The sequence below is a fragment of the Haliaeetus leucocephalus genome, unplaced genomic scaffold (genome assembly GCF_000737465.1).
Source record: "Haliaeetus leucocephalus isolate CR32 unplaced genomic scaffold, Haliaeetus_leucocephalus-4.0 Scaffold506, whole genome shotgun sequence".
In the NCBI taxonomy this organism is placed as follows: domain Eukaryota; kingdom Metazoa; phylum Chordata; class Aves; order Accipitriformes; family Accipitridae; genus Haliaeetus; species Haliaeetus leucocephalus.
This window is the reverse complement of record NW_010972942.1, coordinates 2,077,785-2,100,556: the sequence shown is the minus strand read 5'-3', so window position 1 is coordinate 2,100,556 and position 22,772 is coordinate 2,077,785. Positions and strand designations below refer to the sequence as shown.

The 22,772-nt window shown below is 40.2% G+C and overlaps 1 protein-coding gene across 1 annotated transcript in view; it reads right to left on the bottom strand.

The window, feature by feature from the left end:
- Nucleotides 1-5,046: 5,046 nt before the first annotated feature.
- ZNF704 (zinc finger protein 704) overlaps nt 5,047-22,772 on the bottom strand; it is a 71,955-nt gene continuing 54,229 nt past the window's right edge. The window contains exons 4-8 of the mRNA XM_010575854.1: nt 20,136-20,236; nt 17,838-18,099; nt 12,737-12,841; nt 7,222-7,316; nt 5,047-5,425 (exon numbers count right to left, since the gene is read on the bottom strand). Coding sequence (XP_010574156.1) covers nt 5,314-5,425; nt 7,222-7,316; nt 12,737-12,841; nt 17,838-18,099; nt 20,136-20,236 — 675 coding nt within the window. The 3' untranslated portion in view covers nt 5,047-5,313. The remainder of the gene's footprint in view (nt 5,426-7,221; nt 7,317-12,736; nt 12,842-17,837; nt 18,100-20,135; nt 20,237-22,772) is intronic.

The window sequence follows — 22,772 nt, the reverse complement described above, 5'->3', positions numbered from 1 at the left end:
GTTACTAAAATGTATCCATTCCTTTACATTTCATCAGCTGACTGGCCAAACGAATTCTTTTTGGGAGTATGAGCAAGCAAACCATATTTTAATTTGCATGGTGCCATCAGAAACAGACTGATTTCTGTTTTCAGGGTTTTTCTGGACTGCTGTTAGAAATGCTCCATGTCAAGCACAAAGAACATGATTAGTGTTTTTCTTATTGAGGAATAAACTCAAGAAGTTGCAAGTGGAAGATACACATCTTCTTTAATCTTGCATTTGGGTAGAAGTGAGAGTGTGGTCAATGCAAAAGCACTGTAGTCTTAGATGGAAAAACCAGTTCAAGGGGGCACCATCAACTATAAGTGTACATTGGCTTTTTTGCAATCTTGAAGGCTTTCAAGCTCTACATAGATGCAGACAAGGGCCGCTTACATCTAGCAGATACAGAATGTATTTAAACCCTCAGCTTGATTAATTTTTGCTCATGAATTACTTTCTAGCTATTTTGCTAAAGGTGCCATAAAACTCTCCTGAACTTATACTAGAACAAAATCTACGCTACGGTGCTTTGCAACAGCCCGCAGTTATCTACTAGAAAAATCCTGACAAATGCAGATTAAATCCCATACTCTGTACAGGTTTCAGCTCCAGTGCTGCCACCTTACAGGAAGATTGAATCAAGTATAAATAATAAGATCAAGATCAGACTTTACAAACGTTTCCTTATCAAAATGTTTCTAAGAAAAGGTGCAGCACAACTTTCTCCAACAGATGACTGAAGTTTGAACCAACAGAAACAAGCCTCACTGGCAACCTCTTACATCTCTGCACATGGCTAGCAAGCTTCTAATTTCATGACCTGTTTCTGAGATGGTGTTTCAACATATTTACAGGCAGGGGAAGAAAAGAAATCACTTTGCATTGCCACACTTACAGTGATTGTCTTGAATTCTTGGCAGGGCCACTCTAGATGGTCCCAGACCATAGCAGGCAATAAAAAAACATCCCGACTCACTGGATCAGAATGAATAAAAAAACAAAAAGTCAGCGACAAGAACATCTGTGATATTGCATGGAGCTGGAATCCGTTCTTACATGAAGAACTTTTGGCTAAAGCTTTGCCTCCTGTTGTGTTGCTTACCTAGTCATTATCTTAAAAAAATGAAGGGGAAGAGGAATGAAGAAAGTGATGTCAGTGATGGCAAATGCGTGCAAGGAATCTGCAGATCATTAGATAGCCAACGTTCATACCAGGCTAATGATTTGGAAAAAGTAATTCAACAGATAGGCATTCTGCTCAGCTTATTCACACAAGCAGGGTTTACACGTCTGGCTTACATGACAACAGATACCTGCTAGGTGATGACTGGTATTGGTTAAGAGTAAGTGTAAACCTGCAAATTGGAATGGAAGAGTTTTTGCTCACTTTGCATCTTCTGTATCCTGTTACATTTGTGCAAGGCACTAGAGAATCAGGCACATTGTTTTGGGTGGAAACCATTTTACGACTAAGATGATCTGAGTTTGTGCTGTCCAATAGCTTCATACAGGAGCAGCTGGAGCACAGTCGCATTTTAAAAATTGCCATTAAAATTTCCCACTTCTAAAATTACCTCCTTTGCCAGATCTTTTGGGAATGGGGTAAATGGGGAAGTGGGAAATAGCTTTGTTACAGCAAGAAAACTCCTGAAGAAAAATATTTGGGATCTATACAGCTGATATCCACTCTGATACTGATGTTGGCAACTTCTGTTACCAGCATCAATACTAGTAAGTGGTTAAACCCGATAAAATAGATCCTTCCATTTTTGTATCTCAGGGGGAAGTTCTGGCTCTTGACATAAATGAACCCATGTCCAAATCGCTGTAGCACACAGAGACTGTGTGATGCATTCAGGCTGTTCTTTCCAACTTCTCCGGGAGGTCAGAGACAATGACCTACCTCCCATAGAGAAACCAAAAATAGGGGAAATGGCGTGTACTGATGACAATAAGTGACCACAGCATTCAGGCTAGCTCTTCCCTAGGAAAACAAAGAAATCTGACTTTCAGAGAGGCCGGTGCAGAAGTATGAGATGAGTCAGATGTTAGGAGGACAGTGATGCAGCTTAAAGCAACACAGAAACAAGAGACCGAAAATTGAAGAGGTTATTCCAGATTACACTCAGTACTGCCAGCACAGAAAAGGCTTTGCTGACATTTCTGTACTTGCTGGGCGTGTTGGGAAGGCGAAGGGGATCTCAGCGGGCGCTGAAGTGCTCCTGCAACATGAAGTAATCTCAGTTCAAAGCACGAAGCAACTGGTGAACGCTTCACGCCGGTCCAGGCGGCTGTGCCGTCCCGCTACCGCAGGCCATGGTTGAGACACAGTAACTGGAGGAGTGCCTACTTTTGAATCAAAATGCCACAGCCGTAAGATGCAAAACTGATTTAATATAAACTGCTGATTAAAGGTTGTGTAAAAATACTGGTAATTTAGCTTTGTCCTGGCAGGATTTATCAAGTATCTTTTGTCCTCTGTTCTGTTAACACCAACTTTCTATCCTGTTTTGATGATTTGAGGCTTTTGTGCCTATATGTAATCCATATCAAATTTGTACCAGAGGGCAATCCGGTCTGGAGACAAAACCATTCTTCCGTGCAGAAATTAATAAAGAATAATCTTATTACAATAATTCGTAAAGTGCCCTCGGGAAAGGTGCTCACAATGCCATGACATTATAGAAACAATATACAATCTGATACATTATTTTCAAAAAATCCTCCAAAGCAAGAAGGGAAAATATAAAAGGAGGGGAACAACAAATATACAGGCAAATACTGTCAGTCTAACAAAAGTCAAATTAATTATGGAACGCTTTATAATTAGTCTTGGAGTGCTTGTAAAAATGGGGGGGGGGGGGCAAATTGGCAGGAGTATCTTGGAAAAGTCCCAGATTTTCTAAGTCCTACCAAAGTAAATACACCATCAGCAAGCTCAGTGTTTGAAGATGAAATGACTATGAATTACTATGAGGTATTTTACTAAGGAAATTGAAAAAATACAACATCCAAAAAAATCCCATGACCCTCATTTTATTAAGAGGAAAGAAGATAATACAGTGGCTATGTATATCCACTGACCTTTAGCGTCTTGGTTTTTATATTTATAAAGAAAACAATCTTCCTCCTCCCTGTTGATCCCAGATTTTATATATATATAAACCTATATAATATATATAATATAATATATAGTCTTTTATATATATATAAATGCTCATACACACACATATGTTTATATATTTCAGGGTCTTACTAGATTTCAGAGTCTATTTTTCTTCTTTTTTAAATGACTTAGAGAACACAATTGGGCAAAAAATCAAGTAATTACGTGCACACAAGCATATCTTGCCGCTTGTGCATGTAAATTACACAATTTGTAAACAACTGCAGAAATAGCATGTTCAAATTAGGCAACTGATTGCCCAATTAACTTGTTCAAAGAAAAACAGATGATAATCTTCGGTAGCTCCTATTATAAATTTTACTTCTCAGTACTACTTTACTGAACTCATAGTGTATATTCTCAACAACTGCATTGTTATTTTGTGTTTTTACATAGGCATAAGCGTCAATGCACGCTTAATAAAGCTATCAAGTGAACTTTGGACCAGATTTTAGAAAGCTGTTTAGATACCTAGAGTCCCCTTATTTCAGTGAGAATGAGCCGGGGGGGCGGGAGAAAAAAAAAAAGAGAAAAAGATCTGGTCTAATTTCAAATGGTATGGAAAAAAAACCCAGGAATTTGCAGGCCTCCATGCCTCTATTAATAGGCAAAATTTTGCTTCTGTGTCTTTCTTTGATTTTTTTTTTTTCTTTAATAGGAAAGTATTGTTTAAGCATATACATTCATATCCTAGTAAATCTGTATTTTATTTTTGCATTGAAATAATCACTAATTAATGATAATTCAATATAAGTTGAGACAGGACACCAGCTTGCCACATTCCGGTGTATACTTTCTAATGGACAGAGAAACTGAAGTACCCAAATCTATCAAAGTACTGCAAGCAGAGAAACTTGTTAATTCGTATATCAAAATGAGTTAAGAAATGGACTTTTACCATAAATACGTTGCTCCTTTGCTGTTGTACTTCTTTTTCTGAGGTGATGTTGAGGAAAGGGGGTATTTTCTTTTCTCTACCATTTTTTTGTGTCAAAAAAATTTTCGCCCCTTAAAAGGGGGGGGGGGGGGGAAAGCTGAGCAAACCATTATCTTAACAACAGTCTCTCAAATAAGAGAAAAGGAAGCAAGAACAGAATTGCTGGGCTGGATCGTGTCCCTGAATAGGTACTACATGTAATCCTAGTGGATGCATTTACCAGTTCTTTACAGGTCTCCTGCAGCAACAGACGTGCTGGTCCAACTGTTCATCCTCCCTCAGAAATGGGAGAGTGGTAAGAAAAGCTACTGGCCCCCCATTATATTCTTACGGGTTTCAATCAAGCGTCACTGGATTTCTTCCCTCAACTTCTTGTTGCGACAATATCTGCTGGTGACTCTCCATTGCTGCTTTTCTTCTTCTAGAGGATCAAAATCCAATTTGGTACTTAAAATTACTTTGTTCCACTCCACTGGTCTGTGCCTGGTTTAAAAATCTTCCAGGAGCACTGCCTGTCCTTCTTGCAAATTCAGACTTTGCTTTTCTCCTATAAACAAACAAACAAAAATCCCAACTCCTCCCCACACCCCCTTTCCAAAAATATAATATAATCATTATCATACGTATCAGGAGAATTATTTAGCAGTCTCCAGTCTTAGTACAGCTTTTTTTGAGAAAACTGTAGCTTATATGACTCTGAAGTGTTTATTAGAAAGCTTTCAAAAGGGATCTTCGTTTCAGGAAAAGAAAAATTGTTCAGTTTAGCAAATACAGACGTTCACAGCACAGAGACTGAAATGGTTAAAAATGACCCTAAGGAGCAGGTAGCTCACAGAGTTAGCAAAAAAAATTAACTTTTTCTTTCTTTTACAGAAAAACACTAATAGCTGCTCTGGTTTCCATACTTAGTAAGACAGAATTTTGTTGTATGTCCTTGGTTTTGCTTTTCTTTTTTTTTTTTTTTTGCTCTATTGCTCCACACAGGTTTTGATTAGTGCTTCTCCTTGGCTACAAGTGCTTCACTTTGAAATACAAAGCTCTTAAAAAAAACCAAAACACCCCAAAAAACCAAAACCCCCAACACCACATCACTGGAGGGAAAATGGGAAGTGATACAGTGCGGCTGCAGCAATCTGGTTCTGCTGTTGTCCTCCCCCATCCCCAAATCCTCTGCATAATTCAATCTTTAGTCGATGAACCTTTGGCAGGCCTTCTTCCATCGGCAGGCAGTACACCACATATCTCTGTTCTCCATCCCATAGACCTTCCGACACTTTTTCCCCTCCCCTCTAGGCTTCCTGTCAGAGAGAAAGGGAAGCTTGTTAACGAGATGCTTTTGTAGCTTTGCTTTATCACCCTAAGATCAGGACAACAATCTCAATGGAGCGAAGCAGGCAGAGAACCCCTGGCGTTTCAAAGGGATTTGGCTTGTTTTCGAGTCAACTGGGAGATGACGAAGCAGGCAGACATATGGCCGTGACTCCACAGCTCCGAGCGACCAGTCCCTCTCCTTGCCTGGCTTCTACAGCCTCTGCAGCAGCTGCTGAGCCGGCTCCTCTGCTCCAGGGATGGTCCTGGGAACATACAGCCCTGACTTCAGCCAGCGACTAAACCCAGTCTAGATAAATGGTACTTTAGCCACGGTGAAGTGCCAAGGTGTAACGGATAGTCATCGCTATTCTACAATACAGCCCAGGTCACGTCAGGGAGAAGTCCTCTTTGCTGTAGAGCTGTGGTATGAATATTTTGCAGAGCTCTGAGCAGCGGACCATGACTACCAGCAGGTAGCAGCTATGCAAAAGAGGGGAAAAGCTACCAGCTCCTAAGTTTGCCAGTCCTTCCTTCATGGTTTGCTCTGAGCTCCTTGACTGAAAAACAACAAAGTGATTGAAAACAAGTTTTAACCCTTGCCCTCATTTGCAGCACGTTCATGTGTGCTGCTTCTCTGTTGTCCCCAAGTCAGCAAGGTAGGCAGTATCCGCTTTTAAAGCTGTAACGATTGTCATGTTTTCCATCTTATAACCACACACAAAAGGTCACAAATTTAGAAAATGATCAAAGTAACTGTTAAAATGGAACTTTTTTTATTCAACACATAGCAAGCCAGCAAACCTGAGGAGCAACGCTACAACAAGTAACCCAACGCTCGCTACAGCAACGCCATCTGTCCTGTCATCTTTAAATCAAGTAACTGTACAGACAGAATTGTTTAATACCTGTATTACATGCTGTGTGGCACACATGGGAATTGCCTGGTGATTCCTCTCTTGCATACCTATATATTTTTTGTACCGAATGTTCACTAATGGGCACAATCCATGAATTGGGAAGATCCTAAGTTTGGTTTGTAGCATATGCAATGATCTGAGAGTCATGAAGAAAATGAAAAGCATGAAATCTTCCTTTTGTCTTGTTTTAGGGTACAGTCACCTTTAGGACTGTGAGAAACAAGGAGTTTCTTTACTGTAAGAAATTTAGCGTGTCAGTTTGATTTTTTAACATAATGTTCTGAATGCTTCTAAAGCAGGCTCCATTCAAACATCAGTTAGCTTTAATGGAATCGAATGTAGCTTATGTCTAGGAAGACAAGGTATAAAAAGCTTTGCTTTGATCTTATTTATTGTAAGATACGGTCTCTTACAATTCAGTTGAAGCCAAATACCATACTGACTGAATGGTGATGAACACACAAGACAGCCCAGTCTTTCAGGGAAAAAAGCAAAGCCACATAATGCAGTTCAGGATGCTTCAGCTGGAGCAGTGAATCTGGGCAGCGTTGCTTTACAGGGCGATTTAGATCTGCATCTGAACTCCAGACACGCCTGGCAGAAGGCCTGCAGTTTTGCTACACAGTCTGCCTTTCTCATTTTGCAACAACTCACTTTTCCCCTGAACTTTACCTTTGATGGTAATGAAAAGCAAAACAGGTCCAGAACACTTACTCTAAAGGATTCTAGTAAGGAACTGCCTGACAACTGCAATCACAGTTGGCGGTGTGGTTTTTCTGTTTCTTTGGCCACTGACATCTTATTTACTAAATGCCCTCCAGGTTCTGAGGCTGCTGGTCTGTCAGCAGGAGCTAATGGTCCCATACCTCAAGCCAAATGCTACTCTAGGCGGTGATGAAAGAACTGTGTGGGACTGTTTCTGCTCTCCACTCCCTGCAGGACGATTATGAGTTGGTGAGACCTGTCAATACAGACAAAAAAGCTGCTTATGAAGAACATACACATATGAATGCAGTATAAACACTTTTGCCAGAAAATGCAATTCATGATGCATGGTGGCAAGGATACCCAGGGAAGGTTATTACGTAACATACAACATAAGTAAGTTGTAGGTCTATTTAGAAAGATGACCATTTAGTATTAGGTACATTGTATTAGCTCCATTATGTTTCTCTGTACTTCCCGTCATCCAAACAGAGCAAACCAGAATACAGATCGGCATCATTTCAGATTTTGGGAAATACAGAAAATGCATTCATTCTTCTTTAAGAACTCTGAACAGCTCTTATGAAAACTTTCTCCAATTTAAGCAAAGAAAATAACTGGAAAAATAAACTTAGGCCTGTGCTGAGATCAATACCAGTAACCCCCTGTTAAATAAAGGGATGTCACATGTTGCTCCCATCTGTGACTTGGCACTCCTTGTAGAGAGACAGCCTTGGAGCAGGGGGTTTGCTGCAGGGCAGTTACGATGCAGCCCTCAAGGTTTTAATAGGAATGCAAGGCAGCCCCTCTGATCTAACAGCTAACGAGATGTACTGGATTATTTCCTTTATTCTGCACTGTAAACCTTCTCAGCAGGTGTCCTCCTTTGTGAATGTTCCCCAGTGAAGGGTGTAGTTTGGTCTTCTGAGACTTTCCAAATAAGCCTCCTACATGAGCCTGCGGGTTAGCAACATTATTTGAGTAATCACATGGCATAAAGCTTGGCCTTAAGTAATTTCTAAATTATTTACTGCTAGGGTCTTATTTTGCTCCTGGGTGAAGGCCACAACCACTTTACATCTAAAACACCAGAAAAAATTTATGAACACTCTTTTTTTGTTATGTACAGAACGTAGCAAGCTTCATTTGGGCATCTGCCACACAGAGTCACTGCCTCCTGCAGCCAGGAACTGCAGATATGTCATAGTTACCTGCATTGCTATGACTTTTCACCCCTGTCCTTTTCAAGTCTCATAATACCTGGAAGAATGGGAACTGACCTGACTTGAAGAGAGTTACTGAATGGGCTTTGATTTTTGATATAAAGTCTATTTTATAGCTACTCCACAGTAGCAAAAAACTAATACTTGTAATGGAGTGCAGTCACTCTTTCAACTTTCACTCTTGGCTGGTAACTACAGAAATTTCTGATTTAACTGCATGTGCAGCTCACACTCTGAACACATTTAGACCATTACTGACACGTATCTCCAAAACTTGAAAGAAGTTTCCCCTCTCTCTGCCTGCTTACCCTAAGTCATGTTTTATACATCCAGAGACCACACTAACTCCTGTCCTATCACTCCAGATTATTGAGGGCAGCTTGTTGTCTACTACTTTTTTGCTATCTTTTATCAACCACTTCTCTTGTTTTACCTAAGAATGATTGAAACACTGAAGATAAAATGCAAAGCAGTAACACTTTTCTAGTCTTTGGCATTTACCACACACTGCATAGTTTTCCAGTCATTGCCAGCAACATCTCTAGTCAATTCTGCTAGGGTTCTTAAACATTTTAAAAACCAGAAAATTTTTATAGCTACCACTACTAACCGATACTCAACATATTCCTCAAAGAAGTACTTTGATGGCCTTCTATGTTATAAGCAATTATCCTGATTGCTTCTAAACATAGAACAGGCTTGAGCAGTAATTGCAGCGTGCAAACTGCATCTCCCCTCGCGTTCTCCAGAGAGGGTCTCTCTGCACGATGGTTTCCACAAATTGGCATACCAAGGCAGCTAAACTGCACTGAAGTTTAGCTTTAGTGTATTTTGATACACTTTGCAGCAGGTCTAAACAGTACTGCTTAGCTGTACTCCTTTCTAGGTGACACTAAGAGCAGATTAAGAGGAGGGTGTGAGAAGGCAATCCTTGCCCTCCAAGGCTTTTCACATTTGAAGTGTTGTCTAACACAGAGAATGAACGGGAAACCATAGTGTTTGTTTGAATTGAGGACCTGGAGTTTCCAGTTACATGTCCTGGGGGGAACTATGGTTACAGAGAAGATTTGTGATCTGTCAACAACAGATTATTGAACTTAGATATCTTCTCTCCTGTTCAACCTTTTTGGGTCTTATCAGCAGGCAGGTAAAAATCAGTATCACACAGCAGAGATCACTCCGGCATTCAAGAAGACTTTTATCCTACATTACATAAAAGTGGAACTATATGGTCATTATGTTAAGTCCTCCAGTAGCAAGAGATACAGACTCCACTGTCGCTCATCCTACTTGCATCATTTAATCTGTCTTCCTCATCCATCCCCATGCTGTGCCTTATTTTTTCTCCTCGTTCAGTCTCAAGCAGTAGAGCAAACATGAACTTGTCCTTTCTGCTTTATGCAGAGAATCGCACTAGCAATGACTCACAGCTGTGCCAACACTCAACCTTCTCTTGCACCTGCAAAGTTATCTTGGGAAAATGGTAAGAAAAAGTGTATTTCCCATTTGCCTTGGGAATCTAACTTACGCATGATTCAGAGCACAAAGTATAACAACTTTGGAGGTTCCTCTTATTCTTCCTAGATAAATGCCTATGGTTAGACACTGTGAATACCCCTGAGCCTAAAGCAGCCACATACTGAACCCCGACTGATCCAGCTGTACATACAGCTTGTTTTGAGGCGCTTAGGAACTCACTGATAAGCACACTCATGTTCACAACGGCCTTTTGGTGCTGCTCTACTAAAGACTGCCCAAAAGTGAGGGCTTAATGCAAGTCATGATGTCTGTCTGAACACCCCCATTCCCAGGACAGCAAGCACAGAGTGCTCAGTGTCATCAAAATTCAATGTGCACAGGAATGAATGGGGAAACACCTAAGGCAGGTGTCAAAAAAAACACAAAAGAAAACTATTTTGAAATTTTGTCTCTCTCATGAACTTAACTGCTGACCTACGGGTCTAGAAAGAAGCCTGTTCAAAACCAGGATTCAAGAGCCCTCTAATGGGTCAAGGACAGAATGGCCCCATTCCAACATTACTAGTAATGTGAAGAAATGTGTAGAGCTATGCACTTTTGCAAATCTGTACCTAATCCTTTACTGCTCAGTGGTTCGTCCAGGCCAAAAAAAGTATCCCAAAGCCATTTTAGAAAACTATTTGAATAAATATTTAGGGTCAGGCAGAAAGTAATGGTTTGGACTTACTCTCTGAAGTTCCCTTGGGTGCTACAGATGTGCACCTAATCTCAGGGACCATGTATGTATACAGTTGCACGAGTTTATAGTACGCTGGCTCTGTCACATAGTCTGGGCTTAAATAAACCTTGTAAAAGAAGGAGAAAGTCCCCTATACTATAGCTTTCCTAAAGTAGTTACACTCAGTGTAAGGGTAGGAGTTGACAGAGCCCTGTTTTTATATAAGGCAGTATATAATTTACTTTGAAACAGGAGAAATGAAACTTTCATTTAATATAGAGTAACATCGCTTTGCATTTGCACCCTCACACACTGCACATGATTTTCCACTGCAGGCAAGCCTTTGTAATTCATAAATGATCTCACTGATGACAGAACAGTCAAATGTGTGTAAACCTACAAGGTTTTTTTTTTTTGTTTGGTTTTTTTTTTTTTTTGCTGAACAGCCTTATAAATGTTGTTAGACAGAGATATAAAGGCAGTTCGTATGGTTCCCTAAGCGGTTTATAATTCTGCCATCATCACTGCTTCCCCAGGTCTTTGTATTTGGATTATTTTTAAATTGTACTTAAATCATTGGCATCTCCATACAATTCTCAGAAAGTGATTTGGCATTTCTTAAATTCTTTTGAGAACTCTCAACTCTACAGCCACAGATCAACATTGTTGCTCGAACAAGTAAACTCAACGCATAGGTGTCTAATCCTGTCCTCTTAAGCGTCTGATTTACAATGTGGCTAATTGCATTTTTAGATTCCCAATACTCCTGGCACCAATTTCTGCTACTCCACAAAAGGAGCCAGTTTCATAATTACTCTGTATCAACCCCATTGTTGGGAAATCAAATTCTCAAGGAACTTTATGGATAGCATGCTCTGTCAAGGCACTCTTGTTGAAATTGCTGCCAGCATGATGTCTTTCACTGTTAGTTGTTCCTTGATGGAATTTAATAAATATTCATTGGCAGAGTGCAGTGTAATTGATTCAGCCACTTTCATTTTTTTATCAGCCCTGCAGGATGCCACAGCCTCTGCAGAAAATCTCCAAGATTTGCCAAAGGTTGACAGTAAGAAGCTTTAGAGATTCACTTGGTGAAGAAAAGGGAGGGAAACAGTATCTCTTATTGCCATGTCTACTATTCACTGTCAGGAGAAAAAAAAGCTATATGGTTCTTTGGATGAGCAATGTGCCGTGTATAACACACTTTAAAATTCATAAATTCATAGAGTGTAATATTAAAGTGAGATGTTATGATATCAAAAAGGTTTATGATTAGAGAATATCAATTTATACTGAAAAATGCTTTCCAATAAAAATTAGGATACGCTACATTAATATTTATTTCTATTTATTGTACAGAAGATTTTCCATTACCCATAAATAGTGATTCACATTTACATTTAGTATTCGCCATGCTAGGCACTAGAAGCCTAATCCCTTTGAACTCTTCGTAAAGGTTTTTAACTCCCCCTACAGTATCTACACTTACATTGTGTGACGTTTAGGACTACTGGAAGTCCATGTTTAAGCAAACATTGCACTTCTGCAGTGCTGTTCATGCAATTAGGCCTTGTACACCAGCTTTTTTGAGGAAAGGGTCAGAGTTGAATTTACATCTAATACATACATCTAATACATCTTCATTAAAAAGTTGTCAAACTGCAATATTATTAATATCAAAGTACGATATGTATTAAACGTATTTTCTGTATAAAGCAACAATTTTCTGCTATCAGTAGGGGCTACATATATGTAGCCTCCTAGAATCAGACTTTGCATTTTATCTTATTGTTTCTTTCAGTTGCCTTTCAAATATGCTTCATCTTCAGAGTTCATTTAGGTAACAGCCCTACTGCTTGAATCCATTTAGTCTGTTAACATAACCATCACCTTGCTGATTTTCCATCTAGTTTTGTAAGAAATCTTTTAGTGGCACAAGAAGGAGCATATTATAGTGCCACGCTCTGCACCTACCAGAACAGTCTTTTGTAAGCATATAGTTTAAAAAATGTATACTATAGATCCAATTTTCTGCTTGTAGACACTGATGCAAAAAAAAGTAACTGTACTGAATTAAAGAGACTGGCAAAAGTGTTAAAATCAGCCATGCTGGCAAACTAGGCATATATTTAATTTGTTTCTTTTCAGTATCTGTTATGTCAATTTTACTTCTATCGTGAGACAATGTGAAACAAAACTAAAAGTTCTAAAAACTTATTATTTTTTTCTTTCTTTCTTTTTTTGTCATTCACTTACTGGAATGCCGGTGAAGGTAACTGGAGGCGACTGCCAAGAGATGCTAAAGCTACTGCCATTGGGAGTGAATTTTGCTGACCCTGGAATGTTCACCGGAGGAGTGGCCTGTGTGAAAAGAAAATATTATTCCAGTAAGAAGAACCATTCCTCTTCAAAAGCATTTCAAGGGATCTTTCACTCCTTGAAACTGTAAAGCTATGAGAGACTTTCTGGGGTGGAAAAGAACTGCATGGTGACAAGCATTTTACCCTTATGAGAGGGATAATCATGGATAAGCCAGTAAGAAGGGACATATTTATATATCACTGTTCTTAAAACCTTGTTTAGAGAAAGACGATAGCTCTCATAAGAATCCATGCAAAAGCCTTAAAAGCTAGATCTGATAAAAACCCACAGAAAATCAAACATCACATACAAATAATTTTTTAAATAATGCCAGCTAGCAGCAAAAAATGTTACAAATGATCACCTGTTCCACAGTGATAAACAAGGCAGTATTTAAACTGATAGCAGCTGGTTTAAACAACTGAAGACCAGTTGGCAAGGCTTCTTGGACAACAGGGTTAATGATCAACCGTAAGGGATGGCCATTTCTTGTTTATTAGATATATGTTAAGAATCATCCCAATTAAAACAGTCTTTCCTATTAAAAACAAGGAGCTGAAAATCATCCTTGGGATTCAAAAAAACCAGCTCTTAAAAGACTAAGCTAAAGCAAGCATTTGAAGGACCCCTGGGCCCCTTGAACTCTTTATGTTCTTCCCAGCTGGGCTGTAATACCCAGTGCTGCCCTGGGGTGCAATACCCGATAATGAGCTCAGACTGTTGAGCATCTTTCATCTTGTGCCTTCCCTCTGGTTTTCTCACTGGGCTATGAGCCCTCAAGAATTCTTCCCTGATCCTATTTGAATCCCATTTAATTTACAGAGTCAGGAAATTCACACCTTTGCAGTTACCCTGCCTAGCAGGGGCACGAGTGGCCACCATGAACACAGGCTCCCTTTGACTCTTGAATTTCAAGCTTTCACCACAAAAAAGGCTCCTTGGTTTATAAATAAAGTGCTATTAAAAATGAGCTTTTACTTCTGCCTTTCAGTTGCCTGCGCCTGACAATAACGCAATACACTTATTTAAGTAGTGTTTGTGTTTGAGGCTGCTGAAGTTGTCTCACCACTTCAGGGAAGAGAGCGCTTCCCTGAGCCGCCAGGCAGAGAGAAGTGATGACAAACTACAACCTGATAGTCCCCATTAAAGATAATCTTCAGAGTAAACAAGTGCTGAAGCAATCCCTGGAGTCTCTCCAAGGAAAAGAAACCGAGACCACCGGATGCTTCCGTCTGCGGCAGCGATGCTCTGCGGGCTGCCGAGCCTGCTGACAGCGCCAAGAGAATCCGTACAGACGTGTGGAGCTAACGTCCACTGAGCTCCACAAAACATAAAAACCTTGCTGAAAGGCATCAAGAAAAATTTGGCACCTCCAGATGGTACCAGTAGTGCTTCATCACAACCCTGTTCAAACGGGAAGGAGGGAACGACCACAGCACTCCTGCCAGAAGCAACTGGAGGCAGCTGGGTGGCCAGCGAGGTGGCACTGCCCCTCCTCAGCATCCCACCAGGACATCAGCTCAAAGCCGGGGTCAGCACGGCGACTTCCTCATGTGTTTGAATAAGACCTGCAAGGGAAATCCTCGACGCTGGAAGAGCCCGCCTGTAGTTCCTCTGTAGCTAAATTTAACAGGTACAGGCACTAGTTTCATAATGAAACATGAAGAATGAGAAATTTAAAATTGTTGTAATTTGCAGTTGCCTAAAATACCATGGTGCTCAATTCTTTTTTCTCAGTGCCTAAATATCTACCTCAGACATGATCAGATTTAGACAGTCAATCACCTTGTTCATTTGTTTCCCAGACGTGCGTCTTTGCTGATCAAGCACAGTCACCTTTTTCAGGCTAACATTTTAGACAATTTCTTCCCTAAGGTAAGCAACCATAACATTACAACAAACTGAAGAGTTTCTACACCTTGATTGCACTTTGCTTAGAGACCTCCATCTAATTTCCAATCAAAATATATTCATGGTTAATTTATAATTATTTATTTGTGCCAATTGCCCTTATATCTGAGATAGCACGTGCTCATTCTCCTCCCCTCTCATGTTTGTCCTCTCACTTTCTTCCCAGGCAGCAATCCCATCCTCTCCTTGCGCCTGCTTTGCCCAAGCTGTCAGTCCCTGGGCTGCAGAGGCCCTCCGTGTCTTCCCTGCCCTCTCTCTTCGCTCTGATCACCTTCTTTCTACCTCTTCTAATTGGAGCCCATCATCCTTGAAGTTGGTTGACCGGAACTCTACTCAGGATCTCAGCTGAAGTTATCCAGGGGTCTTGTAAAATGGCTTTAAAAATCCCTGTCTCTCCTAGGTATTTCTTAACTAAGAAAGCTGACAACTTTTTTTTCCTTCACAACTCTATTGTTGTTGGCTCATGATCATTCTGTGCTTGATTAATGAACATAGGTTTCCTCCTCACATAATTTTCTAACTACCCCAGTTTATAGCAGAAAAATCTCATTAGTTCCTAAGGTACAGGACATTGCATGTTCTACCATAAAACTGCATCCAAACCTGATTATTCTTAAGATCACCCAGTCACGTAAGCATGCTATACAAATCCCTGTACTGCTGACGTCTCCCAAGTTCTTTATCAGCAAAGTTTATTATAGTATTTGTCTAGTACCAAAATGATTAATGAGATCAGGCCCAAATACAGCTTTTCATTCAACTGCACTAATAACGTTCAATAGTCCTTTCAAAATAACTTACCACTGCTCTCCCTGGCTCCCCAGCTCTCTCTCCTACACTAAATCTCATCTCTAGCCCAACAAATACTGCCTACATGTTTTAAGATCAAATGCTCTCCTTGAATCCAGAGGGATTTATTCTTCTGTACCGCTTCTTTGTTGTTTACGAAGCTACCTTCTCCAAGGAAGATTAGACTGTTCTAGCATAATCTTTCTTTGGAGTTCCTCCATTGCAGTTCACCTCGTTTGCTGTACTTTCCACAATTTCTTCCATTATTCTTCTAAATCTTTCCTCATCCATAGGACTGGGTCAGAGAAGAGAGTCAGGACTAGCCTGCTCACTTCCCCTTTACACCCTTCGTACTACAGGTATTATATTTGCCATTTTCCAGTCATATGGGAAATGGCAGTTAAGAGATCTATTTAGGATTCTTGCAGCCCAGCTTTGGGTTCCATATTTTTTTCCTTTTTTTAACAGGAATCCTGGGATTAACATTATTCAGCCTCCCTTATCCGAGTTCCTTGAGCTGTGAATTTTCCCTCTTCGCTGCCAGTGAAGTAACGTCCACCTTCATGTTCTCATTCATATGAGAGATTGTCTTCATCACTACATTCCCATTCAATACTTTCAGTTTTGATACAGATACCAGAAGTAAAAAAAGTTTTGAAATTCTGTACATGGCTCACTTCAGCAAGCAAATGGCAGGAAATATGGTGGTATTACAGATGCTGTCGTCACCTTCTCTTCTATTGCCTTTTACACAACAGATTACTCCCAAGAATGCCTAAATGCTGTCAGTGAAAGCTGGGCTCAATTCCTCCTCTTGCTGGTGAATCTCCAGCCTGCCTCCTGGCGAGCGCTCTTCTTGCTGGGCTAGAGGGACCCTCGCACAGGACGCCGCTGCCCTGCCCTGCAAAAGCTGCCTCCTTTCCAAGGACAACCAGAATGCTTGCGCAGGGACTCCACCTCCAGCTTCCAACTAGAAAGCCTTGAACAGCATGGACTGTGTCACACCTCGCTGATGAAATGACGTATTGAAACCAGAGCAACGTGAAAAGGAGACAGGGATCAGACACTTGCAGTCTTGTGTCATGGAATACATCAGTTCAAATCCAATTCAAGAGGCTTAAACATCTGAACTAGGATTTCCTTAGGCAAGTGCTTTATGCCAAGGCTGCTTGCTTATAAAAAAAGGATTGAGTCTCCAAATTGCAGGGAAGACTGTCGTAAGTGCAAATCCCAAATGAAGTGAGACTCTTCTCAGCAGCCTAGACTTGGTGCATCACTCAGAGAGGCAGGGCTTAAGCTAGACTGAGAAGAAAGTCTTTCTCCTAGCTGGCTCGATCAGTCCTGAGGTTGGTGTGCCACCCGATGCAGCTTCCACCTGAGATGCACCCATGCACAAGAGTCCTCAATGAGCCTGTGAATTCTCTGTGGTTCCCTCTGCCCTTTTAGTGGGCCTGCTCCAAACACACAACAAAAAGGTTTCATCTGCACAATGCTGTATACAAAAGTTATTGCATCTGATAAATTTAACAGAGTTCAAGTCTCCAGTGCATATGCAGGTCATGGACCACACTACTTCAAAGCCTCCATTCTTCTTTTCTCATATGGTATCCAGACCAAAACATGTCAAATTTTAGTGTGCTTTTAAAATTAATGCTTTCTGTCTGAACTTAGTTGGAAGATTTTGGAACAGCAGTTTTTGGATCTGATTGGATTTTTGCCATTTGCAAAGCACTACCTCTAAGAGTAGGAGGATACCATATATGCCTTTTCATTCTTCCTGCTCTACTTCACATATGCAAACTGACATCTCGCACTGTACAAATAAAGGAAATGAATTGTTCCCGGCATCCCTTGGGTACTTGCCTACAGACACATCCAGTACAAGGAGAGCTGAAATGAAGACTCTGGGAGGGATTCAGCTGACTGAATGAGAATTTTTACAATGCCCGAGACCATATCTGAGCACATCACCTTGGGCCCTCTTTATGGTCACTGGAGAATTAACTACTGTAGGCAGTGGGATACACAGAGCAACTCTTCTCAACCTGAAGTATGCACCTATATGTGGCTGGATAAATAGCACCCCAAAATCTAAGGGGAGCACAAACAAACAAACAACTAGCTCAGAAGTGGACATCTAAATTTAAATGAGACGAACCCCTTGGGCTGCCCTGAAAACTTTTCAACTCATTAAAACTAGACTTGGCTTTTTAAAACCCAAACACTGTGATCTGACATTTCTTTATACATTAATGACATTAGTGTAATCAACGGAGTTCACTCTCACTAGCGTTACCTGGTAAGCATGGTCCGTGTGTACGAGGTAGAGGTTGGTAGGAGCTGAGCGGCTCAGAGGTGTCATCAATTTAGTCTCGGTTTTGGCACAGGAAGTTTCAGGACGGATTGCATCTTGGGTGGGAAAGGAAGGAGGAGATGCTAAAGATGGAGAGACTGGGGAGAGACTGCTTAAGCCATCAGCTACTGAGTCCGTGTTGAGCCTGATTTCTGTATAGTAAAAATCCTCCTCTCCATCGCTGTAATCAGACTCTCCTACACGTCTGTATCAAGACAAAGAATGAAGTACTGATTAAATGAAAGCAAGAACCCCAAGGTAAATTTTAAGTTCTAGATGCATGAGCAAATACGTTCATACTGTCAATAAATTAATATTCCCAGTTTCAACCCTACCTACTTTATCAGCATTCTGGCTGCAGGGAAGGACAAGAGGAAAAAAAAATCATCTAGTCTGAAGGGAAGAGAAGTAGGAATTAGATTTTTTTTTTCTCTCTGTGTTATCCTTGACTAATTCTTTGACCTTGGAGTAGATGTTTAACTTCTATCCTTGAGATTAAATATCAGCTTCTCATTCCTAACTATTGAAGTTAACAAGAAGCTCTATGCACTTTGACTTCAGAAATGACAGAGCAGCCACAGAAGGACGGGTAAAGATAACAAACATGGGCAAGATATACTTCACTAATGTTACGGCAAACAATATGTAATCTCATCGTAGGTTACTTAATTAAACCAAATATAGTTATGGCCACAGTTCACCGTAACTTTCCTTGGCATAACAGAAGAAGCTGCTAGAAAACAGTGTCACCATGCAACTCACTCGGACACAGGTAGAGAAAGGACATACACAGGCTGGCTTGCCAGTGCTGGACTTTCTGGTCCTACTCTCCAGAAGTAGACTTACTGAAGGAAGAGATGTAAAAGGTTTCATTGCCCTTGCATCCCTGGCACTACCTGCTGCGTGTTTGAGTGCAAGTGCTAGGAGTGAAGCAGCCCAGTCAAAGCAGTAATTCCCAGTAGGCTACACATTATCCTGAAGTCCAAAACAAACCACTATTTTAGCACATTCATAATCCACATGTTATAGAGGTAATTCACAGCTCATACATGCGTATTTTCTCCTGGATCTTCCATATGGGAAATCTGAGAGCCCTAAGCATCCTCCTGCCTGCATGGCCTTATCATGGCTGAATGCTGAGCCTCTCCTTTTCCAGACATGCACCCCAAAACCAGCCCCATGACAGTTCTTCAGCCTGCTTCCCTGTATACCTCTACCTGTGGTCCTCTCATCACCTTACTCAATAGAACTCATTGAGAGAGCATGGGTTCAGCAGGTTTGAAAGGCTCTACCAGAAGTGCCATCCATCAGACCACAGCCAGTCACTCACCAGAACTCCTCTCTCTGGCAAAGTTACAAACTCCAAATTCCAGGGAAGTTCTGCTGTTTACTTCTCCCTCTCCCATGCCACAAAAAGGACAAAGCAACATTCATAACTGCATTTTGAGAGGTTTTCGCTGTTTCGCTGTTCACTCTTCAAAGCCTAACCCCAACAGCAATTACTATGACCTTTGCAAGACTCTCCTGGGCTCCACACCAGACTACTTCCTCATGGTCACTTTAATTTTTAAGCACTGGGTAACACAGACTTACACAACAGAGATATATTTCCACATAACTAACAGGTGAAGACCGTGGGTCCCCACTATAACTATATATGAGACAGCTAGGTCACTCAGTGAATTGCACAGATTTCAGTTGCAAACTAAAGCTCTGAAACAAGCTTGTGTTGTACAAGTTTCATTCCCTTTTGCTTCTCGTCCAAGTAACTCATGGAATTGCAGCTCAGTTTCGGTTTCTTAGGTGGTTTGTTTGGGGTTTTTTGCATTAATTTGGCTCAGAACTAGCGCAAGAATCTGATCTGATGTGAAACAAGGCTTGGAAAGTATTCACACAAGACCCTGAAACCTGCTGTCTTTCGCACAGCGTCAGCTCGGATGTGATGTGCAGATAACACATACAAAGTAAATGCCACTGAGTTGTGCGGCCGTGAGGAAAGTGCAGTGTGACCTAGAGCTGTATTTGACCTTCTAGCGAAGTTCACAAAAGTTCGGGAAAGAAAATGCCTCGCTGTTGGAATAAGTTCTTGTTCACCTTGACGCACTACTCTGCAATTTCCTCAGAAACCTAGGGATCTGAGATAGAAAAGCCAAGGACAACCCAGTTCATCTCCCCAGCCAAGTGTGACCGCTCCCCTTCTATACCAAACCCTTCAGACTTCCGAAGAGACTGCTCTCTTACCCAAGGTGAATGGTCCGTATGTGTTTCTGAATCCCTGCAGCTGTGCTCAGTACCTTCCCACAGTTTTTCCACAGGCATTTGAACATCACCTTCATGGAGTTCTGAAAATTATGAGTAAAGCAATATTAGTTTTATGGAAGATAGAAAGAAAACCAAACCACCCAAACCAGATATACAGTTACAAAACACTGTGAAGGTTCAGAGCCTCTAACTCCAAATTTGTAATGATGTAATAGTCTCTGTCAACAATGTCATCCTACTGAACTCAACAGAATCCCAGTGAAAAGCTGCAGGAGCAGCTTGTGACAAAACTTTACCTCTCCGCTCTTTGGCATGGCTTTTTCACTTACAAGTTCCAGTTTCTGTCTCCCCGCTAAAGGAGGTAGACGATATAAAAACTTCCTACACTTCTTTGGAGCCTTTCAAAGAACAACTGATCAGGACTTCTCATTTAATGCAAGGCATCTTCTTAAATTACGATCTTCCTAAAGCAAGCTCTTATGTAGACTTCTGCTGATGAATTTTGCAACACATAAAAAATGTTGTGCCAGAAAACCATAGCTTCTGCTATGACGATGTTCACCCATGAGCTGGCAAAACCTCCTTTTGTTTTGTTCAGAAGCTGCTGTGACCCTTACATGGACAAGAGAATGAGAAGCCATCTGGCTGTGTTCAGCATTTCTAAAAGAATATGTGTATAATCTCATTTTAATATTCTTGTTATATTCTTTAATATAACTTCATTGGCCTAAACTGAGTTATCATTGATTTAGAGCACAGCCAACAAGGCTATAACCAGCCCAATCTTCAATATTTTGAAGACTCTGGAGAAAATGTCTTAATTTAAAGCACAGTACGGGGTAACAAACAACACAGAAGGTGTAGAGCTGTAGGTTTTTTAAAAGCTAATTTTACCCCCAAATGAAATCTACTTTGTAAATTCTAAATTAAAAAAAAAATCTAAATGATTTGTGCTTCTCAAAAATAATTTTCTCTATTGTTACAGAACACATTATTAAAGAAAACATGAGGAAGAGCTTCAAAATACTGTATTATTATCCTATAATTTCAGTTACATGTAAGATTAGAAGAATATATTCATATAAAGCTCATTTGAAAAGAAAAAAAAAAAAGGGAACAAGCACATCCTTAGAGTTAAGTCCATGCTTCACTTTTTCTTGAACAAAAGTTGACTTGGTCCTTTCTTCAATTTGGACCCTTTGGAACTGCATGACAGTAGATGGTAAGTTTCAGCATTTGCTAGAAAGAGGATGGTTAGAATATAATTTTTAAAAATCTCAGTTGGTGGGCTTTTTAAAATGTAAGTTGATTGTAGTAGCACATTCTCATAGTTACTTGGCAGTCTAACATCTGTTTGAAAGTACGGATGCTAAGGGCTTTAAGATTTGAGGTACGTGATCATGCTGTTTGTATGAAAACCATCTACTCTGGAATAAATTACACATAAATTCCCTCTATAATTTTTTGATCTGATAATACAACTACCATTCAAATAGATACAGAACTCGTTTTTCCTAAAATTAAATATAATCTATCTAGCAATTCTGATATGATACATTTCTCACTTTTATTATATAATACAAAATACTATCATCAGCTCAAAACCCCACAACCAACCACAGCAACAAGATGAAGACCATGCTTATCATTTACATCTTAGGAATTCCGATATGACATCATGAACACCATATGCATCTTTATGAACACAGAATGGTTTAATACCAATCTCCAGTTTGATGGTAAAACCAATCTCGTAGCTCCGCTGTGGTTTTGGCTTTATCGTCAGTGCTAGGAGTCTGCAAAAACCCATGCATTTTAATGTAACCCAATGAAATCTCACTCAGTAGAAATACAGAACATAAACCATGCTTCCATTTCTGACTAGTCCAAAAATTGCCTAATCAGGCTTAATGTTTTATTTAAGAAAATAATGGAACATAAATGGTTTGGTGAGGAGTAACTACATTAGTGGAAACCTTTAAGCAAACAACTTTCTTAATGGGAATTGGTTGCTAACATGACATTTTCCAAACATGAAATGGAAGAAACTTTAAAGAGTAAAAGTAAGGTTACCAATCACTCTATTTCCAAGTTTATTCTTTCTGATTTTTGCAGCCTGGAAGAAGAAATAACCTGAACATTTTTATTTCAGCTTCTAAAGGTGCAAAGCTGTACTCAGATAAAGTACTATGCTGGGGCCAGACTAAAAAAGTCTGCAGGAAACGCAGTTCATTTATAAAACAAAGTTTGGCAGGTAGTGTTATTATTTATCTAAATTAAACATTTGCCATACAGGGCAAAATCCCTGCAAACCGGAACAGATAGTGTAATAGATCTGTGGTGGGTACATAAATAGAAATATTCGAAGACAACTTAGAAAACAATAAAGATGGCAGCTGCAAACCCATCTGTCTCATCACAGCTGAGCAATAAGAGTGATGCTAATAAGCTGAACTTTAACTGAGAAGTAACAGGCAAACCAGCACACTTCTGCATTCCTACTCCTCCTATCCCACACCCCTCAAAATCATCTCTGTCTTTAGTTTAACAGTCACCTCTAACTTCTAAATTATTATAGCAAAGGTTTCCTCCAAATATTTTTTTTTCCTTTTTAGC